This window comes from Archocentrus centrarchus, chromosome 9 (assembly GCF_007364275.1).
Source record: "Archocentrus centrarchus isolate MPI-CPG fArcCen1 chromosome 9, fArcCen1, whole genome shotgun sequence".
In the NCBI taxonomy this organism is placed as follows: domain Eukaryota; kingdom Metazoa; phylum Chordata; class Actinopteri; order Cichliformes; family Cichlidae; genus Archocentrus; species Archocentrus centrarchus.
In genome coordinates, this window is record NC_044354.1 from 22,667,037 (window position 1) to 22,684,870 (window position 17,834).

At 45.0% G+C, this 17,834-nt stretch overlaps 1 protein-coding gene across 1 annotated transcript in view; it reads left to right on the top strand.

Moving 5' to 3' along the window:
* Positions 1–17,834, top strand: part of ncor2 (nuclear receptor corepressor 2) — a 91,496-nt gene that overhangs the window by 70,943 nt on the left and 2,719 nt on the right. Inside the window, exons 29-45 of the mRNA XM_030737611.1 lie at positions 2,546–2,696; positions 2,844–2,993; positions 3,096–3,188; positions 3,274–3,491; positions 3,576–3,918; positions 4,107–4,298; positions 4,456–4,707; positions 5,544–5,690; positions 5,776–6,054; positions 6,172–6,355; positions 6,472–6,854; positions 9,084–9,202; positions 9,357–9,529; positions 9,719–9,853; positions 14,290–14,432; positions 14,521–14,574; positions 17,387–17,575. Of these exons, the coding sequence (XP_030593471.1) occupies positions 2,546–2,696; positions 2,844–2,993; positions 3,096–3,188; positions 3,274–3,491; positions 3,576–3,918; positions 4,107–4,298; positions 4,456–4,707; positions 5,544–5,690; positions 5,776–6,054; positions 6,172–6,355; positions 6,472–6,854; positions 9,084–9,202; positions 9,357–9,529; positions 9,719–9,853; positions 14,290–14,432; positions 14,521–14,574; positions 17,387–17,575 (3,205 nt within the window). The remainder of the gene's footprint in view (positions 1–2,545; positions 2,697–2,843; positions 2,994–3,095; positions 3,189–3,273; positions 3,492–3,575; positions 3,919–4,106; positions 4,299–4,455; positions 4,708–5,543; positions 5,691–5,775; positions 6,055–6,171; positions 6,356–6,471; positions 6,855–9,083; positions 9,203–9,356; positions 9,530–9,718; positions 9,854–14,289; positions 14,433–14,520; positions 14,575–17,386; positions 17,576–17,834) is intronic.

The window sequence follows — 17,834 nt, forward strand, 5'->3', positions numbered from 1 at the left end:
TATGGTGGGAAACACCTTTTATCAATTATAATATGAATCTAATCACTGTTTCTGTAGCGCATTAAGGGTTCCTTTTTACTCTTGAGGGAAGACATGAGGGTGATTTTGATTTAAATATTATATTTCTGTCAGAAGTTGAACATGATTAAGGCACTGTAAGATATTATGTGACTGCATTCTAAAAAACAACATTGGTATAGAAAACAAACTAAAATCTTAATTCTGACATGTAGGGTACAGCTGGGAAAGTACCGTAAATGTTAAAGGCCAGGAGTTGGTAACAAGGGTCAGATATTTTAATCAGCTGCTTAAGCCCAATATTTTCGACTGCACTTACTGGCATCATGTCATATGATAAGGTGGGCTGCTGTATCCATGATATCACAGTCTCTTTTTCTAGTATTGGATAAAATGTATGAGACTGTAAAGTCTTGCATTGTGCAAGTGAATGTCAGCTGTGCACTGTGTGAGGATAGCATTGCTTCCGATAATGAAACAGTGGTGTTACCTGCCTTTGTGGAAACGTGCTTTTCGACACAGTGTGCAGTCTATGCTGCTCTGCTTTGTCAGACTTTAAATAGCCAAAATATTTCCACACTGCTGGATTCCTCTGTCCCTTCTTTTCAACGGTGTCCTCGTCTCTTGAGCCTCAGGGTGTGTCCGCTGGGGTGTCATGTTCAGTAACACTGTCGCTCTTTTATCGCACTAACACTCCTGGTGTGTACTGCTTATATTATGGTACCGTCAGAGGGGTTTTCAACCAGCGCGAACATGCTCCCATGCAGCCCTCCAAAATCCCAACTGCATATTGCTCGACATAGATGGCAGTGTGTGTTGGTTCAATGCTGATTGGTTGACAAGTGGGCTGGAACAGAGAACGGAGCGACAGAAGAGTTTATCAGGAATGGAAGAAGCACGAGAAAAACCCCCATCAAAGATAAATAAATAAAAATAAAAAATACAGTATGAAAAGCACAGACAGTGGCTGCAGTGAACATACTTACATACAGCTTTCTGTATGTTAGAGCTTCTCTCTTTCCCAGGGGTGGCTGATGGAGCAATGACAGCACAAGCAAGAGTAGCTCACATACTTGTTGTATCACACAGTTTTGACACTGCCCCCATCTGAGAAGAGACGCTCTCTGATGTTGCTCTAACTCTGTTCCAACCACGATTGATGTCATTGGCCTTTTGTGTTGTCTGTCAAAACAGTCAACAGAATGACTTCTGTTGACTTTAATATTGACCATGTCTCATATTTCTATTGAGGAAAAAATCGTTTTGCAATAATGAGCGTTTTATTGCCAGCCCCAGCACACTGTTTCCCCTTATGACGTTGAACCGAAACTAACACTGTTAAATTATGTCAAGGTTCACGGTACCAGCGTCTTATACTGCTCGTACACTGAGAGGCCAGGCTCGTTCTGACAGTTAAGGCCCCCCACAGTCATTTGACTGTGGGGGGCCTTAACTGTCAGCCTTCATGCATCTGAGCTTTGTACATGATATGAAAACGAGAGCAGCAGAGCTGGTGAGAGGTCATGAGGCAGACAAAGTGCTGATGCTGGTGGATTTCCATGGTGCTGTACCATAACTGCAGCTCTGGCCCTGTCACCTTAGCAACAGGTACACAATGTACCACATCTGTTCCCTCTTTTATTTATCTATTTACTCTAGACACTGGCAAAACCAGTCATTGATATGCCCACAGTGATATCACGTCCAGCTGCCATAAAAAGGAAATGGAGTGTTGAAGGGGTTTCTGTCCATCGTGGCAGATTGGCAAAAGGGCACAAGTGAAAGCGTCATTGCCTCTGTTGTAGAGGGATGCCTGTATTTGTTTAGGCTACTCTTCAGTGCACTGATACAGATGGCATTGATTCCTTTTCTTAAGGAGCTGGTGTGAGTACCTTTAGTCAGCACCAATCGATCCTATAATAAGAAATGCTGCTAGTCTGGCCCCTTCCTTTCTCGGTGTCTTGGAAAAGCTACAAGCAGCACAGCAAAAATGTTGCCTGAGCGGCTATTTTTCAAAGGTCCACTTGAGTAGGTTGAATCGATGTTGCTGCTTCCTCTGCTGACAGTGTTTGAGCTTAAACTGTACTCATTTCTAACTCATTGTTTTCCTTCTTTTACATTAGTTGGTCTGATTAAACTCTCCTTTAGTCAACTGAAACATCCATAGTTGTTTGTTCACTCACATTTTTAATTCAGGTTTAATTTTTGGTGTTAGTAGTAGAGTAATTGTGATTAATAGTTTTACATACTTCATTACCATGAGTGTTATTTCCTGCGTCTGACAGGTGTGAACTGCTGCTTTTTTAAGATCGAAATGTTTTGTGTGACATTGGTGCCGTCTAGTTTGAAAGAAATGAGGATTATTAAGGAAGTCTGCTTGTAGTCAAGGTTGTCTGTCTTCGGTCCTCACTGTTGCATATCAAAATCCTAATCAGACTTTTTTTTTTTTCTTCTTTCCCTGAAGAACAGCTGCTGCAGCACACTGAGACAAAATCCAGGTCTCATTTCTTCTTTCTTGTGTTTGCAGGGGACGCCGGCTGATGTGCTGTATAAGGGAACCATAACACGGCTAATCACAGAGGACAGTGCCAGCCGGGTTGAGAGGGAGCGAGATGAGGCGCTGTCTAAAGGACATGTGCTCTATGAGGGCATTAGTGGGCACATTCTTACATATGATCGTAAGTACAACAGCTAGGCTGTACTGTACTACTTGGTGCCATGTTCCTGTATGGCTTTCAGTTATCCTCAGAAGTAATATAGATTTAAATTACACCTGTTCTAAGAAATACTGTCTGTATATTTATTATCTCCTTTGTAATTTCTAGGCTCAGCATCTCAGACTCCTAAAGATGAGGGCCGAGGTGCGGGGCAGTCTGGGGAAATTCTGGGCCTGAAGCGTTCTTATGATGTAATGGAAGGAGGCATCTCGAGAGGACTCCCTATGAGGGAGTCCCTGTCTGCTGCCAACTGTGAAGGTAAAAGGGGACTTATTTAATGAGATTTGACTTTCATTATTTACAAAATAACTTATTTCAGTCTTACATCTTACTATTCCTTCCCTTGTACCTCCACCTTAGGTCTGATTGGAAGAGCCATGCCTCATGATAGTGACAGTCCCCACCATGCCACTTACAAGGAAGCTCATCACATCCGTGGTTCCATCTCTCAAGGTAGCAAACAGATTGATCAATTGAAGTGACACAGTTGTGCTGAGAAACATCTTGAAGATGTTGAAACACATTAAATGAATTTCAGGTATTCCTCGTCATCTGGACATTCAAGAAGGCTACATAAGGAGGGAACCTAAACATCTGAGAAGAGAAGGCTCGCCACCTCGGGGGCCTAGCTCTCTGTCTGACTCTATGAAAGGCAGAGAGACCATTGTGCCCACAGTGAAGGAGGCTGGGCGCTCTATCCACCTCATTCCCAGGGAAGAGCTACGACAGTCTGCGAAAGAGGGCATCATAGTACAGGTACGCACATACTAATAACACATGTGGAGGCAATCCAACACTTTGTTCTTGCTAACGGATTAATTCTCATTTTGATCTCTGCAGGGAACACCCATGAAGCAGGAGGTGGCTGGTTCAGGGAAACGTCATGATGTTCGCTCCATCATAGCCAGTTCACCGCGTTCCTACCACAGTACACCCTCCCACCTGGAGATGCGTGAGAGAAGCCGATATGAAGATGCACCTAAAGGGCGCCCCAGTGCAGTAGTCAGTACAGCTAGCCCCATAGCGCGCTCTTCTCCGCTTACGCTGGGGTCAGAGCAGGGCAGCAAAGCCCATCATAGCCCAGTGGGCTACGACGAGAAAGGCGCCTTAAGGACTCCTTACCCTGGGCCCTCGCATCGTAGCTCCCCACTGTCCAGGGAGGCAGGTCCAAGGCAGCACGAGGGTGGGTATATCACATGTAAAAAAAGACATTGAGTTTGTAATTTAAGCAAAAATAGATCAAAGAGACATATATAAATGCAGAATTCACATCACAACCAAATGCTAAATCTTGTATATTAAAAGAAGCCATGTAAGAGTTGTTATGCGATCTATACCAAAAATTCTTCTGTTTCCTTGTTTTTCCACCAGGCTCCAGTAAGAATCTGCCTCAGGAGCGTAAAGCCACTCCAACTCCCAGGGAGATGAGTGCCACCAAATCACCACTTTCCACGGTTCCAGATCAGCAGGCCGTGTTTCAGAGTCTCGGACCTGACATGTACCGTCACATCTCCTTAGCCTTTGATCCTACAGCACTAGGTCGTAGTATCCCAATTGATTCAGGTACTGTGTTTAATATAGTGTGTACATGCTGTCCACATCTTCATTAGAGAACAGTTTAATCAAGTGCACAACATTTGTGTGATAATGTGTTTAGATTTTTGGTCTAAGCTGAATCCTGACCGATTTTTTTTTCTTTCTCCTTTTTAATACACTTCAGCCTCCTACTACTTGCCTCGGCACCTCGCTTCTAACCCAGCATACGCTCACCCCTACCCCTACCTCATCCGTGGCTTTCCTGACACTGCCGCCTTGGAGAACCGACAGACTCTACTCAATGACTACATCACTTCTCAGCAGATGCACCAGTGGCCTGCAGCTGCTGCCATGGCTGCACAGCGCTCGGACATGCTGAGGGGCCTTGCTCCGCGAGACCAGCCCCTTCCTCTGCCCTACTCTGCAGCTCCTCGCGGTAAGGCTAACACTCACTTTCACTCGCCGTCGTAGTTTACCTGGCCTTTTTAGTTGTTTGGTAGGCTGGAAGTGGAGTCAAATGTGCTATGCCTGCAAAATTAATACAAATAGGAGTATGAAGCAGCAGCAGGGTGGTTGTTATCATTTGACTTAAGATCAAGACAACTCCTTACTAGAAAAGCACCCTAAGGAGGATACTCCACAAAGGGAACATCATGATGATGATGATGAGCACCTGCAAACTAAAATTTAATGTCTGTGCTGTTCATGAGCTATTTACCTCAATTTGGTGAACATTTCATTCAGTTATTTTTTGTATAGCAGTCAGCTGGTGTGCAGTATAAATTTTAATTCTGTCATCAGTCTCTGGAGTATTTATTTTCCTTTACTTTGGCAGAGCTTTGAATAAATCTAATTTGGTACATAGTTTATCCCACATTTGTTCAAAAACCAAAAATATAATACAAAAAACCGAATTGCATTTAGGTTGCTGAAAAGTTTACATGTGGAATTACTGAGGGAGCTGCCAGTCAGATTTGGTTTCAATATAATGTGTTGAAGGAACAAGTGAAAGTATTTACAGGAACACCTCTTGCCTCTGTCAACTTAGAGCCCTCATTATAATTTGCTTATTTTTTTCCCACTTATTGATCACATTTTGAGTCGATACTTACTCATTAGTCAGTCCACATTTAAAAAATTTAGTAAATATTAATAATATCATACATTTCCTTTAATCTCGTAAAATCTTTGCATCGCAAAACAGCCTCTGATTAACTTTTATCCTCTGGATCAGCTGTAACATTGGTCTTGACCCTACTCTCTGTGCCCTAGGGATCATCGATCTTTCTCAGGTACCACACTTACTGGTCCCTCCCTCTCCAGGGACAGCAGTCTCACCAATGGACCGCATCACTTACATCCCTGGAACGAGCACCACCTTCTCTGGCAGACCTTACACCGCCTCCCCCATCTCACCCGGTACAGTTCAGTTCACACAAGCAAACTCACAGAATAAATAAGTGGCACTCTTACTTTTCTGAAGTTTTCTCTCTTTTGTGTACAGTTGGCTCCTCACACATAAACAAAATGCAAGGCACAGCCTCATCTTTAGAGCGTGAAAGAGACCGTGAACGTGATAGGGAGCGGGAGCGTGAGAATGAGAGAGAACGGGAGAAAGAGAGGGAACGTGAACGGGACCGGCAGAGAGATCGGGAAAAGGAAAGGGAGCGCGAGAGAGATCGTGAAAGGCAAAGGGACCGGGAGAGAGAGCGAGAACGAGAGCGTGAAAGAGATAAGGGTGGGTCTCTTGGAAATGTGGAGCATGCTCCCATCTGGAGACCAGGTGTGTAGAATATGGTGTTTTTCATTTTTGTTTGTATTTAAAAGTGAAGTTACAAATGTAGTTTGAGAAGATGTGTGGAATTTGTAAAATGAAAGGAGTCTGCTTTATGCTACTTAGGTACAGAGCACAGCTTGTCCAGCAGCAGCAGCAGTGTAAGACCTGCGTCCCAGCCATATAGCCACCAGCACTCCCCAGTGTCGCCTCGTACCCAGGAAAATGTGCAGCAGAGGCCAAGTGTCCTGCAAAACACTGGGGGGAAAAGTCTTTCTGCGAGTGAACACTCGAGCTCATCTGTGTTACGGTAAACTGGACTTTAGCACAATAAAAATGAAATAAATAAAAATCCAAGCTCTATTTAAAGTTGATTTTGAGAACATTTTAATTGCAGTGTTTTTTAATGTGCGTTTACTTTGTTAGGTCCATGCCCTCAGGGTCATCCCACTACCAGAGTTACCCTGGCCACCTCCATAGGACAGGTGTGCTTCCTGAGGCCTACCCACCTGCCATGGATTCAAATGTAGCCAAAGAGCAGAGTCGTGATGCAGGCAAGAACAGGGGAGGTCTACCCAAGCATGTGCAGGACCAGCACGGGCCCTCCAGTAAATCTGACCCCAAGCTGTCCAGTCCCAGCCCAGGTGGAATGTACACCGGGTCTTATTCCTCTGCTTCAGGCCGTTCCCAACACCTTCTGCCTCTGCAGTCGGATAACCCTCCTGGCCGTGGAGAAAGTGGTACACCTAGTAGGGAAAAGACTCAAAACAAACCGATGTCCATTCAGGAACAAGAGCTCCGAGCACTCGGTAAGACCACCATGACTGCGGCCAACTTCATAAACGCGATTATTATGCGTCAAATTTCTTGTGAAACGGGGATGCCAGAGACGGGCTCGCTTGTTGCCAACAGCGCCACTGATGGTAAGACGCTCTGGATCCCAGGGGTCCCCTTCATCACCCAGACCCACCCCCGTCAGTCTGTGGCCTATTGCACGCTGTGGTGATTGGCATTATCAGATCAGCCCAGTTCATTTACATTTTTTGTTTCAGTGCTATAGTTGTTTTGCTTTCTTTCCCAGTTTTTCCCTTTATAGACTTAAAGACCACCAAGGGTGCCCTCTGGAAAGCAGTAATTCTAGCTTGTCTGAATTGGACATTGCTTGTTTAGATTAAATTAACAGAAGCATTTTGCAAGCTTGAATAAGTTTTGATAAAGTATTAATGATTAATAACTTAATTTTCCATGAAGATCCTAGGTGTCCTTTAAGGCAGCTAAAGCTGGTGGGACATTTAGGCTAAACATCCTTTGCTGCTTATCTTCATTTTATTTCCTAAGAGGATGTGACTTGAATGTAACATGTGGCGCCCTCCTCCCTGCCATTCGGCTGCTTGCATTAACAAAATATTTCACCACAGACAGCTGGAAAGGTAGTTCAACAGTGTAGGAGTTTATATCCCATGTTCAGTAAAACTTCTGTAATTCAAACAAATGTAACTCAGATGAAAAAGAGAACTGAAATAGAAAATTGGTATGATAGTTTCATTATACATGAAAAGCCTTACCAACCACCGAACTCACTCCCTGGGGTCCCAGAGTGCACCAGTGTTGCACAGAAGACAGGTGGGAAGGGGAAGGAACATGGCAAAGACTGGAGACACAGCGAATCAGGGGGAGGGGGTACTGCAGCTTCTGGCCCTCCAAATCTGTGCATGTTTCCTGTTTATTGCTCACTGTAATCTATGCTCATTTATTTATTTATTTATTCCCCCCCCCCACCCCTGAACCCCCCCCCCCCCCCCCCCCCCCCCCCCCCCGCACACGCACCAACAGCACAAAACACGTCTCTCTCTCAATCAAGCCTTTGGGAGGTTGTGTGTCATTTGGAATGTGATTGTTTTGTGGTTTTCTGCTTGTAGAACAGTGTATCACATCTGTCTTTATACAAGGCTTTAGAGCACGTGCATGCTGAGGTGGAATGAGTGTTGAAGGCCAGTATACTCGTGTGTGTGTGTGTGTGTGTGTGTGTGTGTGTGTGTGTGTGTGTGTGTGTACACGAGCACGCGTGTGCGCACGTGCGCGCACACACACACACACACACACAGTAGTGAACAGGAAGCATGCTTCTCAAAGCAGATGAGATGGTTGAGGTAGACATCACCTTGCTGTTATGTGTTCATCAACTAGTAGATAGATCCACAGAGGCTCTTATAAGCTGCTGTTGAAATGAACCCAGAGTCTCTTGTGTATTTGCTAGCTAACAACAAAAAGCAAATCATGCTGTCCCCACTGGATCACTTGTTCTCTCCCTGGGATTCATACAGTCAATCCTGGTCCCCACATTCAACTTACATCATCCTCTGAAATGAATAATGTAGTGTAAGAGTTGTGTAAGAGAACACATAGTGTGATATGACGCACAGGGGAAAACAATCTTGAAATCCATATATTGTAGTGCTCTCTAGAGATTGCAGAGAGGATGTTTTAAATCCTCAACTTACAACTAACCATGAATTAGAGTATCTGGAGTTAAGTTTTGTACACTTAGTAATAATAGCCTACTTGTATTCATAGCATGCAGCTAACACTTTTATGTTCTCCTTTATATCACTTATTGAGTTACTTATAAAGTACCATATTTTTAACTTCTTCATTTGAGTCACTAATGCAAAACCTGCCAAATTTAGCACTATTTCTGGTTAAAGATGTGCTTGCCAAGCCGTATATATGCAAAGTGTGCACCAAAAATAACCAGAAAATCTTGAGCAGCTCTTTGCACTCACTCATACATAATTTTTTTAGTTTGTTTGTTTGTGAGAAATCTTGCACCTTGAGCTTTCATGTGTAACCATGAGTCTTGATAGATTAAGAGACATTTTGAAAAAAGCTACATGTTCTCATTGGGACTTTAAAAGGTTTTTGTATTATGTTACTTTAAACTGAAAATCCAAACTAAATTTTAAACATATGGGTGTGCTTTTTGCTTGTGTGTCTGTATGTGCTCACGCATGTGTGTGTTCTCTGGGTTCGACTCTCAGCTACGCCACACGGTCTTTACTGTCCATCGTCCGAGGAAAGGCTGTCTCCAGGCCAGCAGTCCCCGTCCCCCTGTGTCAAAGGCAGCCAAAGGGTGGTCACTCTGGCACAGCACATCAGCGTAAGCCCTCTCAAATACTGCATGACAAATGGCAAAAACACCAGAATAGTCTAATATCAAACAATAATATTTAAAAGTGCAGTAAAATAAAATCCGGTATGCATCTCAGACAACGTTGTGTAATGTTTGATGTTGATAATCTTTATCCAAACAGGAGGTGATAACTAAAGACTACACCAGGCAGAGCCAGCAGCAAAGCTACCACGGTTCTCCTGTCCTGGACTTGACCCGTCCACCCAGTGCCTCCCAGCTTCCTCCCACTTCACAAGAATCTGCTCAGGGGACCCGCTATGTCGAGGGCCCTGGTGGAGAACGGAACAGAGACCGGTAGGAATCCCTGCTGGGCATGATTAGGACCTCCAGCCTTTGTTACTGATGTTTAAAATTCCTAGAAAATAATTGAAACATAGACTGTAAGTCAAGGACTGTTATTTTTTTTGCTCACACAATATCTGCAATGGATAGTTGGAATTGCCATGTACATGCCGTAAATTCATCTGTTTGTATTTTCTCCAGATCTCCACCTCAGCCCAAAACATCACCTGTCAGCGTTTCAAATGACGGCATCGAACCAGTGTCTCCTGCTGGAGCCAACTCTGAACCTGAAGTCCAGCGAGGGGCCTCCTACCCCAGCGAGCAGGGAGAGCAAGGGTAAGTCCTCACATTGCTGCACTTATTGTTTTGACCTGAGTCGGACCAGCCAGTCCTCCACCCGAAAAGACGTCTGTGGTATGTGCATAATTCATTATGGGCACAGCTTATCTAACGTTTAGCATCGCTGAGCTGATCATTCCACTGAGCAGATTCTATAAGATAAAATTAATGTAAATAAACACATCTGGAGTGGTGTGGTTGCAGCTCCTGTACCCACCCGTGGGATGTTCCTAAAAAAAAAACAAAAAAAAAAAACACCTATCCAAGTGAGGACCCAGAGCTCAGTACTCCTTGGGCTACACTTGGAGCAGAGACATCCAACCTGTAGAACTGAACGAACGTGAGAGGTGAAGACCAGCTTGCTGCTGCACAGATTTCCTGGACTGACACCCTTTTAAACAGGGCCCAGGATGCTGCCAGGAGTGGAGTGAGCTCGCAGGCCCTCTGGAACCTGCAGCCCCTGACTCGTATACCCCATCGCAATCGCCTCCACAATCCAGTGTGAGAGCCGTTGCTTAGTGATAGGTCTGCCCTTGTGAGGACCTGCCCACGAAATGAAAAGCTGGTCACTATTTCAGAAACTCTTACTCCTGTCCAAATAAGCACACAGAACACGAACAGGACACAGCATGTACAACCTTTGTTCTTCATCAGAAGAAAAAGGGGGCAAGGAGAATGCTGTCAAGGTAATAGGCACATATGACCCAACCACCTTAGGCACATAGGCCGGGTTGGGTTTCAGCAGCACCCTAGCCTGCCCCTGGGCAAACTGAGTGCATGAAGGATGGGCTGAAATCATTGACAGGTTTAGCCAAGGCTAAAGCCAGCAGCAACACAGTCTTCAGAGACAGATGCTTTAAATCAGCCCCCTGTAGAGGTTCAAATGGAGGGCCACTGAGCCCATCCAATACCCTTTTAAATCCCAAGGGGGTGCCGGTGGCATGGAGACAGGGAGTAACCTGCGGGCCCCTTCATAAAATGGCAAACCAAAGGGTACTGACTAACTGTTTTATCACCAAGGCCCACCATGCTTAGGTTGACCCACTCACAGGCCAGGCCCAAAGTGCCAGGAGCTCAGGATGTGGGTGGAAATCCCCCCCCCCCCGTGCCTGGGACAGCATGTCCCTGCACAGTGGGAGTTGCCACAGCTGCCCGCACAGAAGCTGATATATCTCCGCTAGCCAGTGCTGGCCAGAGTGGAGCTATCAAAATCAGTGTGTGGCGATGTTCCCTCACTCTGGACAGAGTGGGAGATATTAGAGCCAGTGGAGGAAAAGTGTACAGGAGCACGGGTGGCCAAACGTGTGCAAGTGCGAGGCGCATGTTGATCGTGCAAGGAGAAGAAACGTGGACACTGTGTGTTTTCTTCTGAAGCAAAAAGATCTACCAAAGCCTGGCTGGTGTTCGCTGCTCCACAGGATCAGCCTGCATGCCAGTGTGTGCAAATGCCGTGAACGCAGTCCCCCGTGATGGTTGATATAAGCCACCGTTGTTGTATTGTTCGTCCTTACAAGGATGTGTTATCCCTGTAGAAATGGGAGAAAGCACCAGAGGGTGAGAAACACTGCCAGAAGCTCCAGATAATTTATGTGGGATCATTGGAGAGTGCCGCTCCAGAGACCTCTCACAGATCGCCCTTTGTGAACAATGCCCCAACCGGGACAGGCTCGCGTCTGTGGTGACCACCTTCCGACACTGGGTACCCCCTGAGTCAAAAAATCTGGATGCTGCCGACGGCGTAAAGCCATTGCGCATTCTACCTTTACTGTAACCCTCCGCGCACCGTGACGCACGGGGTCCAGTCTGAGAGAAGCTACCAAGCATTGAAAATCTTTCATATGTAGCTGGCCGAGTTGCACTACAAGGATGGTTGAAACCATCAATCCCAGTAGTCGAAGGCAAAGCCTGAAGCTGAACCGTTTTTGTGTAGGCAAAAAATAGCAAAGCACACTCCGCCTTCACTCTCTCCACTCCAGAGATAAACCCAGAAAGATTATATGTTGTGCTGGAGACAACACACTCTTTTCTGCGTTTATTATGAAACCCAGGTCTGTTAGATGCTTCACGACAACAGACGTCTGTGTCATAGCTTCCTGCTCTGATTGTGCTAGAAGGAGCCAGTCATCTAAATACGTAGCCAGACGGATGCCCTCCTGCTTCGGTGGTGCGATCGCCGCTTTGATGCAGCGTACAAACACTCTGGGGCTCAGGGACAGGCCGAAGGGCAGCAGTCTGTACTCATAACAGATGCCCTGAAAAGCAAACCTCAGATACTTCCTGTGTGGAGGGTAAAGGCGAATGTGAAAATATGCGTCCTTTAGGTCGACGGAAGTTAACCAGTCGCCCTGGTGCACTAAACATATCAGAGATGCATGAGTGAGCATCCTGCACTCGTATTTTCTGAGAAATTCATTCAGAGCCTGCAAATCCAGAATAGGGCAAAGTCCGTGCCAACGTCTTGTGTTTCATCCGCTTGGAGTGTCCCCAAAACTTGTATTAAGAGGCCATCTTGCGGTGGGGTACCGTGGTGACAACAAGTTAACACTGCACATGCATGGGGTGTTAAACTTTTCACCGCGTCGGTTGTGGCATTCTTCCCCTCTCAAGGCTGCAGTGCCATCGTGCTGTTTATTGTTTTGTTTTTTTGACTGCGCCCTCGACAGTAAGTTTGGATGTTGCGGTGGAACATTCTTTAATAAATAACAGGAGTGTGTGTTTTTGCAACTTAGAAGAGGGACAGGGTCTGTTGTTCCCAAAACAAAGTCTCCTTTCCTTGTGGCTTGGGCGTTTGCGCTCGGTATGGGCATAACGCGCAGCGACGGGGAGTCGATGGGGCGGGGGTAACCCTGCAACACACTCCAGAACATAGCAGGTAGAGCTGGAGAACGGGGTCCTCCCTCTTCGTCACCTCACATCTCTGGAAGCCAGAGCAGTCCCGAAAATGCCATCAGGCACAATCGGCATGTCCAAGATGCCCTCCTTTTCCCTCTCTGATAGGTCTGTCAGGTTGAGCCATCTGTCACTTTTCCTGCAACACCATCATTCCCATAGATTTCCCTGTGGCTTGGACTGCACAGCGCTGCACGCGTAGGCAAATGTCCGTAATCACAGTGATCTCTTACCACACATTCGGGTTGGGCCTAGTCACCATATCCTTGCACTGCTCTGCTTGGTAAGCAGCAAGCATAGATGAAACATTAGGCCCCTAACATCCAAAGCTGCTGCTTTGTAGGCCCTTTCAGTCATAGTGGACTGAAAACGGTCCGTCTTTGACAGGAGTGTGGGGTTCCTGGAGGATGCCACTGCTTGCCACAGATGGAGGTGGGCTGCAACTAACAGCTCCATAGGAGGCATGCGGAGTAAGCCGTGCTTCTCCATGCCTTCAAAATCCAGGGAAGAAGCCCCTTGTATGGTCCTTCCACGAGACCGCTCTCTCTCTTCCAACAGCTCCGGGAAGACTGGGAGTAACTGCTTTGCCACCCTGGTGGCCTGGGGCAATTTCTACCCCCCGTAACGTGAGCTGGTGGTCTCTGTTATGACTTTGGGCCACAGAATATTTAGCCTGGATGCAGCACATTTGCACATATTCTGCAAATCCATGCTGGGAGTGGGGGAAGCCGGTGCGCTGTCCTCCTTGCCCCAGGAGGGTGGCCACAGTGTTAGGCTTGAAAGCCGGGAAAGAGGGAACAAAAATGTAATCTTCGTTCACCTCATCGTCGGATACGAGGTGCTCTGAGTTTCTCTGAGGTGTCTTTGTCATCATCCCCATAATCCAACTCTAGCGTGTCTTCCATCAGCAGGGCCACCACAGCTAGGTCCAGCTGTGAGCCCCAGCTGTTGCCAGCACACGGTTCAGCTTCCACAATTCCTCCCTTGTCGCCACCATCTGCCACAGTCCTGGCTGTGGGCAAGTAAGGATCTGTTCCCGACAGGCTAGCTTGGCATGCTAGCCATCACCAGAGACTCTTCATGGTGAACCGGGCACAGTGCACGCATGAATTGGGGGCTTCAAGCACAAGCTGGGCATGTTCCAGCCCAAGGCAGCAAGAGCAGGCCTGGTGTGTGTGTGTCTTTACTTGAGATTTTGTTGCCACAAACGCAGAGTCGAGCCCCGGAGTCTCCGCTTCCTCTGGTGTGAGGGAATGACGGGTTCATCTTCGCTAGCTAGGATGCTAACTATGATGACAGCATGTTTGCTGGTTTTCTACCTACAGCAAAAGAAAAGAACAGTATTAGCGGTAAGGCGGTTATTTGTAAACTGTACAAATAACCGCCTTACCGCACGGTAAGTGGTAGGATGTCCTATGTCTATGGGGAAGACTCGGGATGAGACGAGCAAAAAGGGCTCGTTTATGGGCTGATTAAATTATGTAATATCACACAAGTCAGATTAGTTTGTGTGTTTTGACCTCATACTACTTTCTCTTTTACAGAACTGGTTCCCATTCTCCTCCTAATGCCTCCCAGCCTCCAGCCTTCTTCAGCAAGCTGACTGAGAGCACTTCGGCTATTGTGAAATCAAAGAAACAAGAAATGAGCAAGAAGATGACAGTAGTGGGAAGTGACAGTGATTTCAGTAAGTGGTTTTTAAAAAAAAAACAAAGATGGTATGTTAATGTGATTGGAGCACTAATAAAAAAAAAACCAAACATTTACACTTTCAGATGCTGGTCAGCCTGGAACAGAAATCTTCAATATGCCGGCATCTACAACTGCAGGTAACTTTCACAACACACTTGATCTGGAACAAGCAGACCAGTGAATGCATGCTTAGGCTGAGATATCTGTGCTTTCTTAATAATGCACCGGTATGGTAGTAGCTTTATCAAAGAATTGTATAGCTGGCATCATTTGCAAACAAAAATAATTTAGCATATTTGTGAAGTCAGACATTCAAAATGCTACTTAAGCTTGATGTTGGTTTGTGTAGTTAATAATGAGCCTTCAAGAGGGAGTTGCTACAAGGAGTGTGAATCAAAATAAATGTGAAAAGAAAACAGTTACATTGATATTGTTGACCATGAGCAGAAAATACATTTTAGCTCTGTTCTGTTTGAAAAGCAGCCTTTGCACATATGTGAATAGAGCAAATTTTATTTAGGTTTAAGAAGATTGATGTCCACCGTCTTGGCAGACTTTATTCTGTTATGGACCACATCTGTCAGCTGCTCACTGGGGAACAGCACTAGCTGCAGGTTTTCAAACGCTGGTTAAGTGCACTACAAGTGCACTTGTAAATGTACATGCTTGACTGGACTTGGGTTCCTACATGTTAGATATGAGGAAAAATGTATAAGTGCATCTATACACGCAAGCCTTTAGAGGCATTCATATCCACCTCAGCTTCATCCATCCACCAATCCATTTCTGTGTGCAGAAACAAAGCTCTGACTCGGAGGCACTGTGGGTGAACTTTGGCTAATTACCAACTGCTGTACTTAATAACTGTTTTCACCAGTTTCACTGTTTCTGTTGTCATGGCAAACTGTGATGCTGAAGACTTTATGTGTGTCTGTTGGTGACCTAACGCACCTCTGAAGTCAAAGATGGGTGTGGTCGGAATGGGAGCGTGTTGGGGAGCATTGTGGGTGACGGTGGGCTCCATTTCTCTCTGTGAAGGTTGTTTTCTGAAGTAATATGCTAGTCAGTGAATGTCTCTATTGCTTAAATGAGCAATTTGAGTTCATCCACATAGTGAGTCATTGACTTAATTCATGATATACCAGGGTTATGACAGTTTCTGAAGGTGTTAAAAAAAATGACTGTCGTAATTTATGTCAGAGCTGCAGTGACAAGCTTTCAACTGAAAGTAATGTAAATATATATATTTGTGCTTTTCCTTTCAGAGCACAGTATTTAGGGAGGAAAGCATTTAAATTAACACAAATGCAGTTTAATAAGGTCTCCAGCAGGCAGTCTACTGCAATATGCACCAGTATTTAATGCAGAGAAAAGAATCATGTCTTACTTTTAGGCCTGACATAGTTGATATATGATTCTAGGAGTGTTTAATTTATTTGGGATGCAAGTGGGAGATGTTGGCAGCATTTTTAGCGCAGGTGGATCGTTGAGCCATTGCTTTGGCTCCATCCTGTAGCTCTCATGCAGAATGTTTAGACCTGAGCCACACATGGTCTGTAAAAAGACTGGTATCTTAATGTAACAGAGCCAAGCTTGGTGTGAGGTGTTAGGAGGAGGAAACTGTTACCTGATACAAGAACACGGGCAGAGCAGTTTGCAGGATTTAGGGTTTTAAAGTCATATTTCTGCACAGACCTCAGTCCATGAAGAAAACACAAAAGCTGCTGCATCTTTTTATTCAGCACACACAGAGCTTTGCAACACTACAAATCAGCTGTGATGTATGCTTTTTACACGATTGTCTCTCATCAGTCATAACATACTGAAATTTCCCCAAACTCCCAAGACCCCACACAGTTCCTGTCAGTTTGTAGCAGAAGAGTACACCCTTATATCAGAGCAAATTTTTCTTCAGCTGTCTCTCACTGATCCAAATTAGCATGTCGTTTCAGGAGAGAAAAACATGCTTGAAACCTGCACTTACACTGTGTACATCACTCACTCTGTCAGCCAGTCTTTTAGCTTTTGCCAGTCCCATCACCAGCTCAAATCTGCACTTTGATTTGGAGATTGCACTAATTTAGTTCTCAAATCTGGCTCTTAAGTTTTCCCAAACAACATATCTTCTCCTGTTTCCTAAATATTTTTTAAAGGTGACTGCAGGATTTATTTTTTAATCTGGAGGATCAATCTAGGAATAAAAAAATTCTAAAAATTGTCAGAAACGAGTACAGGGTTGGAAATTGGCTTTAGAAAACACTGAACAGAGTTTTCAGGTTTCTCCACAGTGCTCTGCACCCTAATGCAGGTGGTATTAAGTGTGAAGTGAAGCTGCCCAGTGATTTGAAGTGTTTTGCATAGTGGCTTACACTAAGGCTCTGATTGCTATTATAGTAACGAGGGTTCTTGTTGGCAGAACATTTATTTTTAACTTAACCTGGTTTCACTGCCTCTACTGATGTGCCGTCTCTTTGCTGTCGGATGTGTCACGTAGAGAGAAGAGGCTGCAGCTCAACTATAAATTATTACCTATGATAACAGAGTCATCGGATGATGATTTTTTTAATACTTTTTTTTTTTTAAATTCAAATGGCCCTAAATTAATTTTGCAGTTGTAATGTAAGGCACAAATGTGAAACACTCACGCTGCCGAACCTCATATAGTGCACAGTGACATTACCTCTGATGTGTATATACAGACACTTTGGAGAATTACAGGTCATAATTATTGACCTCAAAATGATGGAAAACTCATGGAATTTTATTTTTAATAACATGTTCAAAATTCTGTATTTCTTTTCTTTGCTGACACCGTTTACTCCTATGACTTTATGATGGTCTTCATCTACCCTGTGTATTATATATTTTTGGCTTTGACCTTTTTGCATCTCAGTGTTCTGATTCTGGACCCCGACTATCCAGCATTTCTAATAATCTCTTCTCTCACAGGACCTGTAAATGTCCGCCATAACCCAGCCCCAGAAACACCTGGTAACTCAATAGGCCTGGAGGCCATTATAAGAAAGGCTTTGATGGGCAGTTACGATCAGTCTGAGGAACGCTCTTCATCCAACGCTGCTAACCCGCTGAGTTCCAGTTTGTCTGCAGAGGGGCGGGTTGATGACTCTTTGTCACAAGGTGCCAACACTTAAGACACTTTAACACTTAATCTGGTTTGGATTTTATCTTTCCCTAAGGTTCAAATTCTACGCCTACACTATATTTTTAGATAACTGGCATCCCTGCCATCTGATCAGTGGCATCTAGTATTTGCCCTTGTATCATCTGAGCTGCCTAACATTTGGCATATACACAGAAAGCTTTGTGCCCACAATTTTATCCCAGAATTTTCTACTTGAATCTGATGAGTCTGTTTTAATTTGTCATATATGTATGT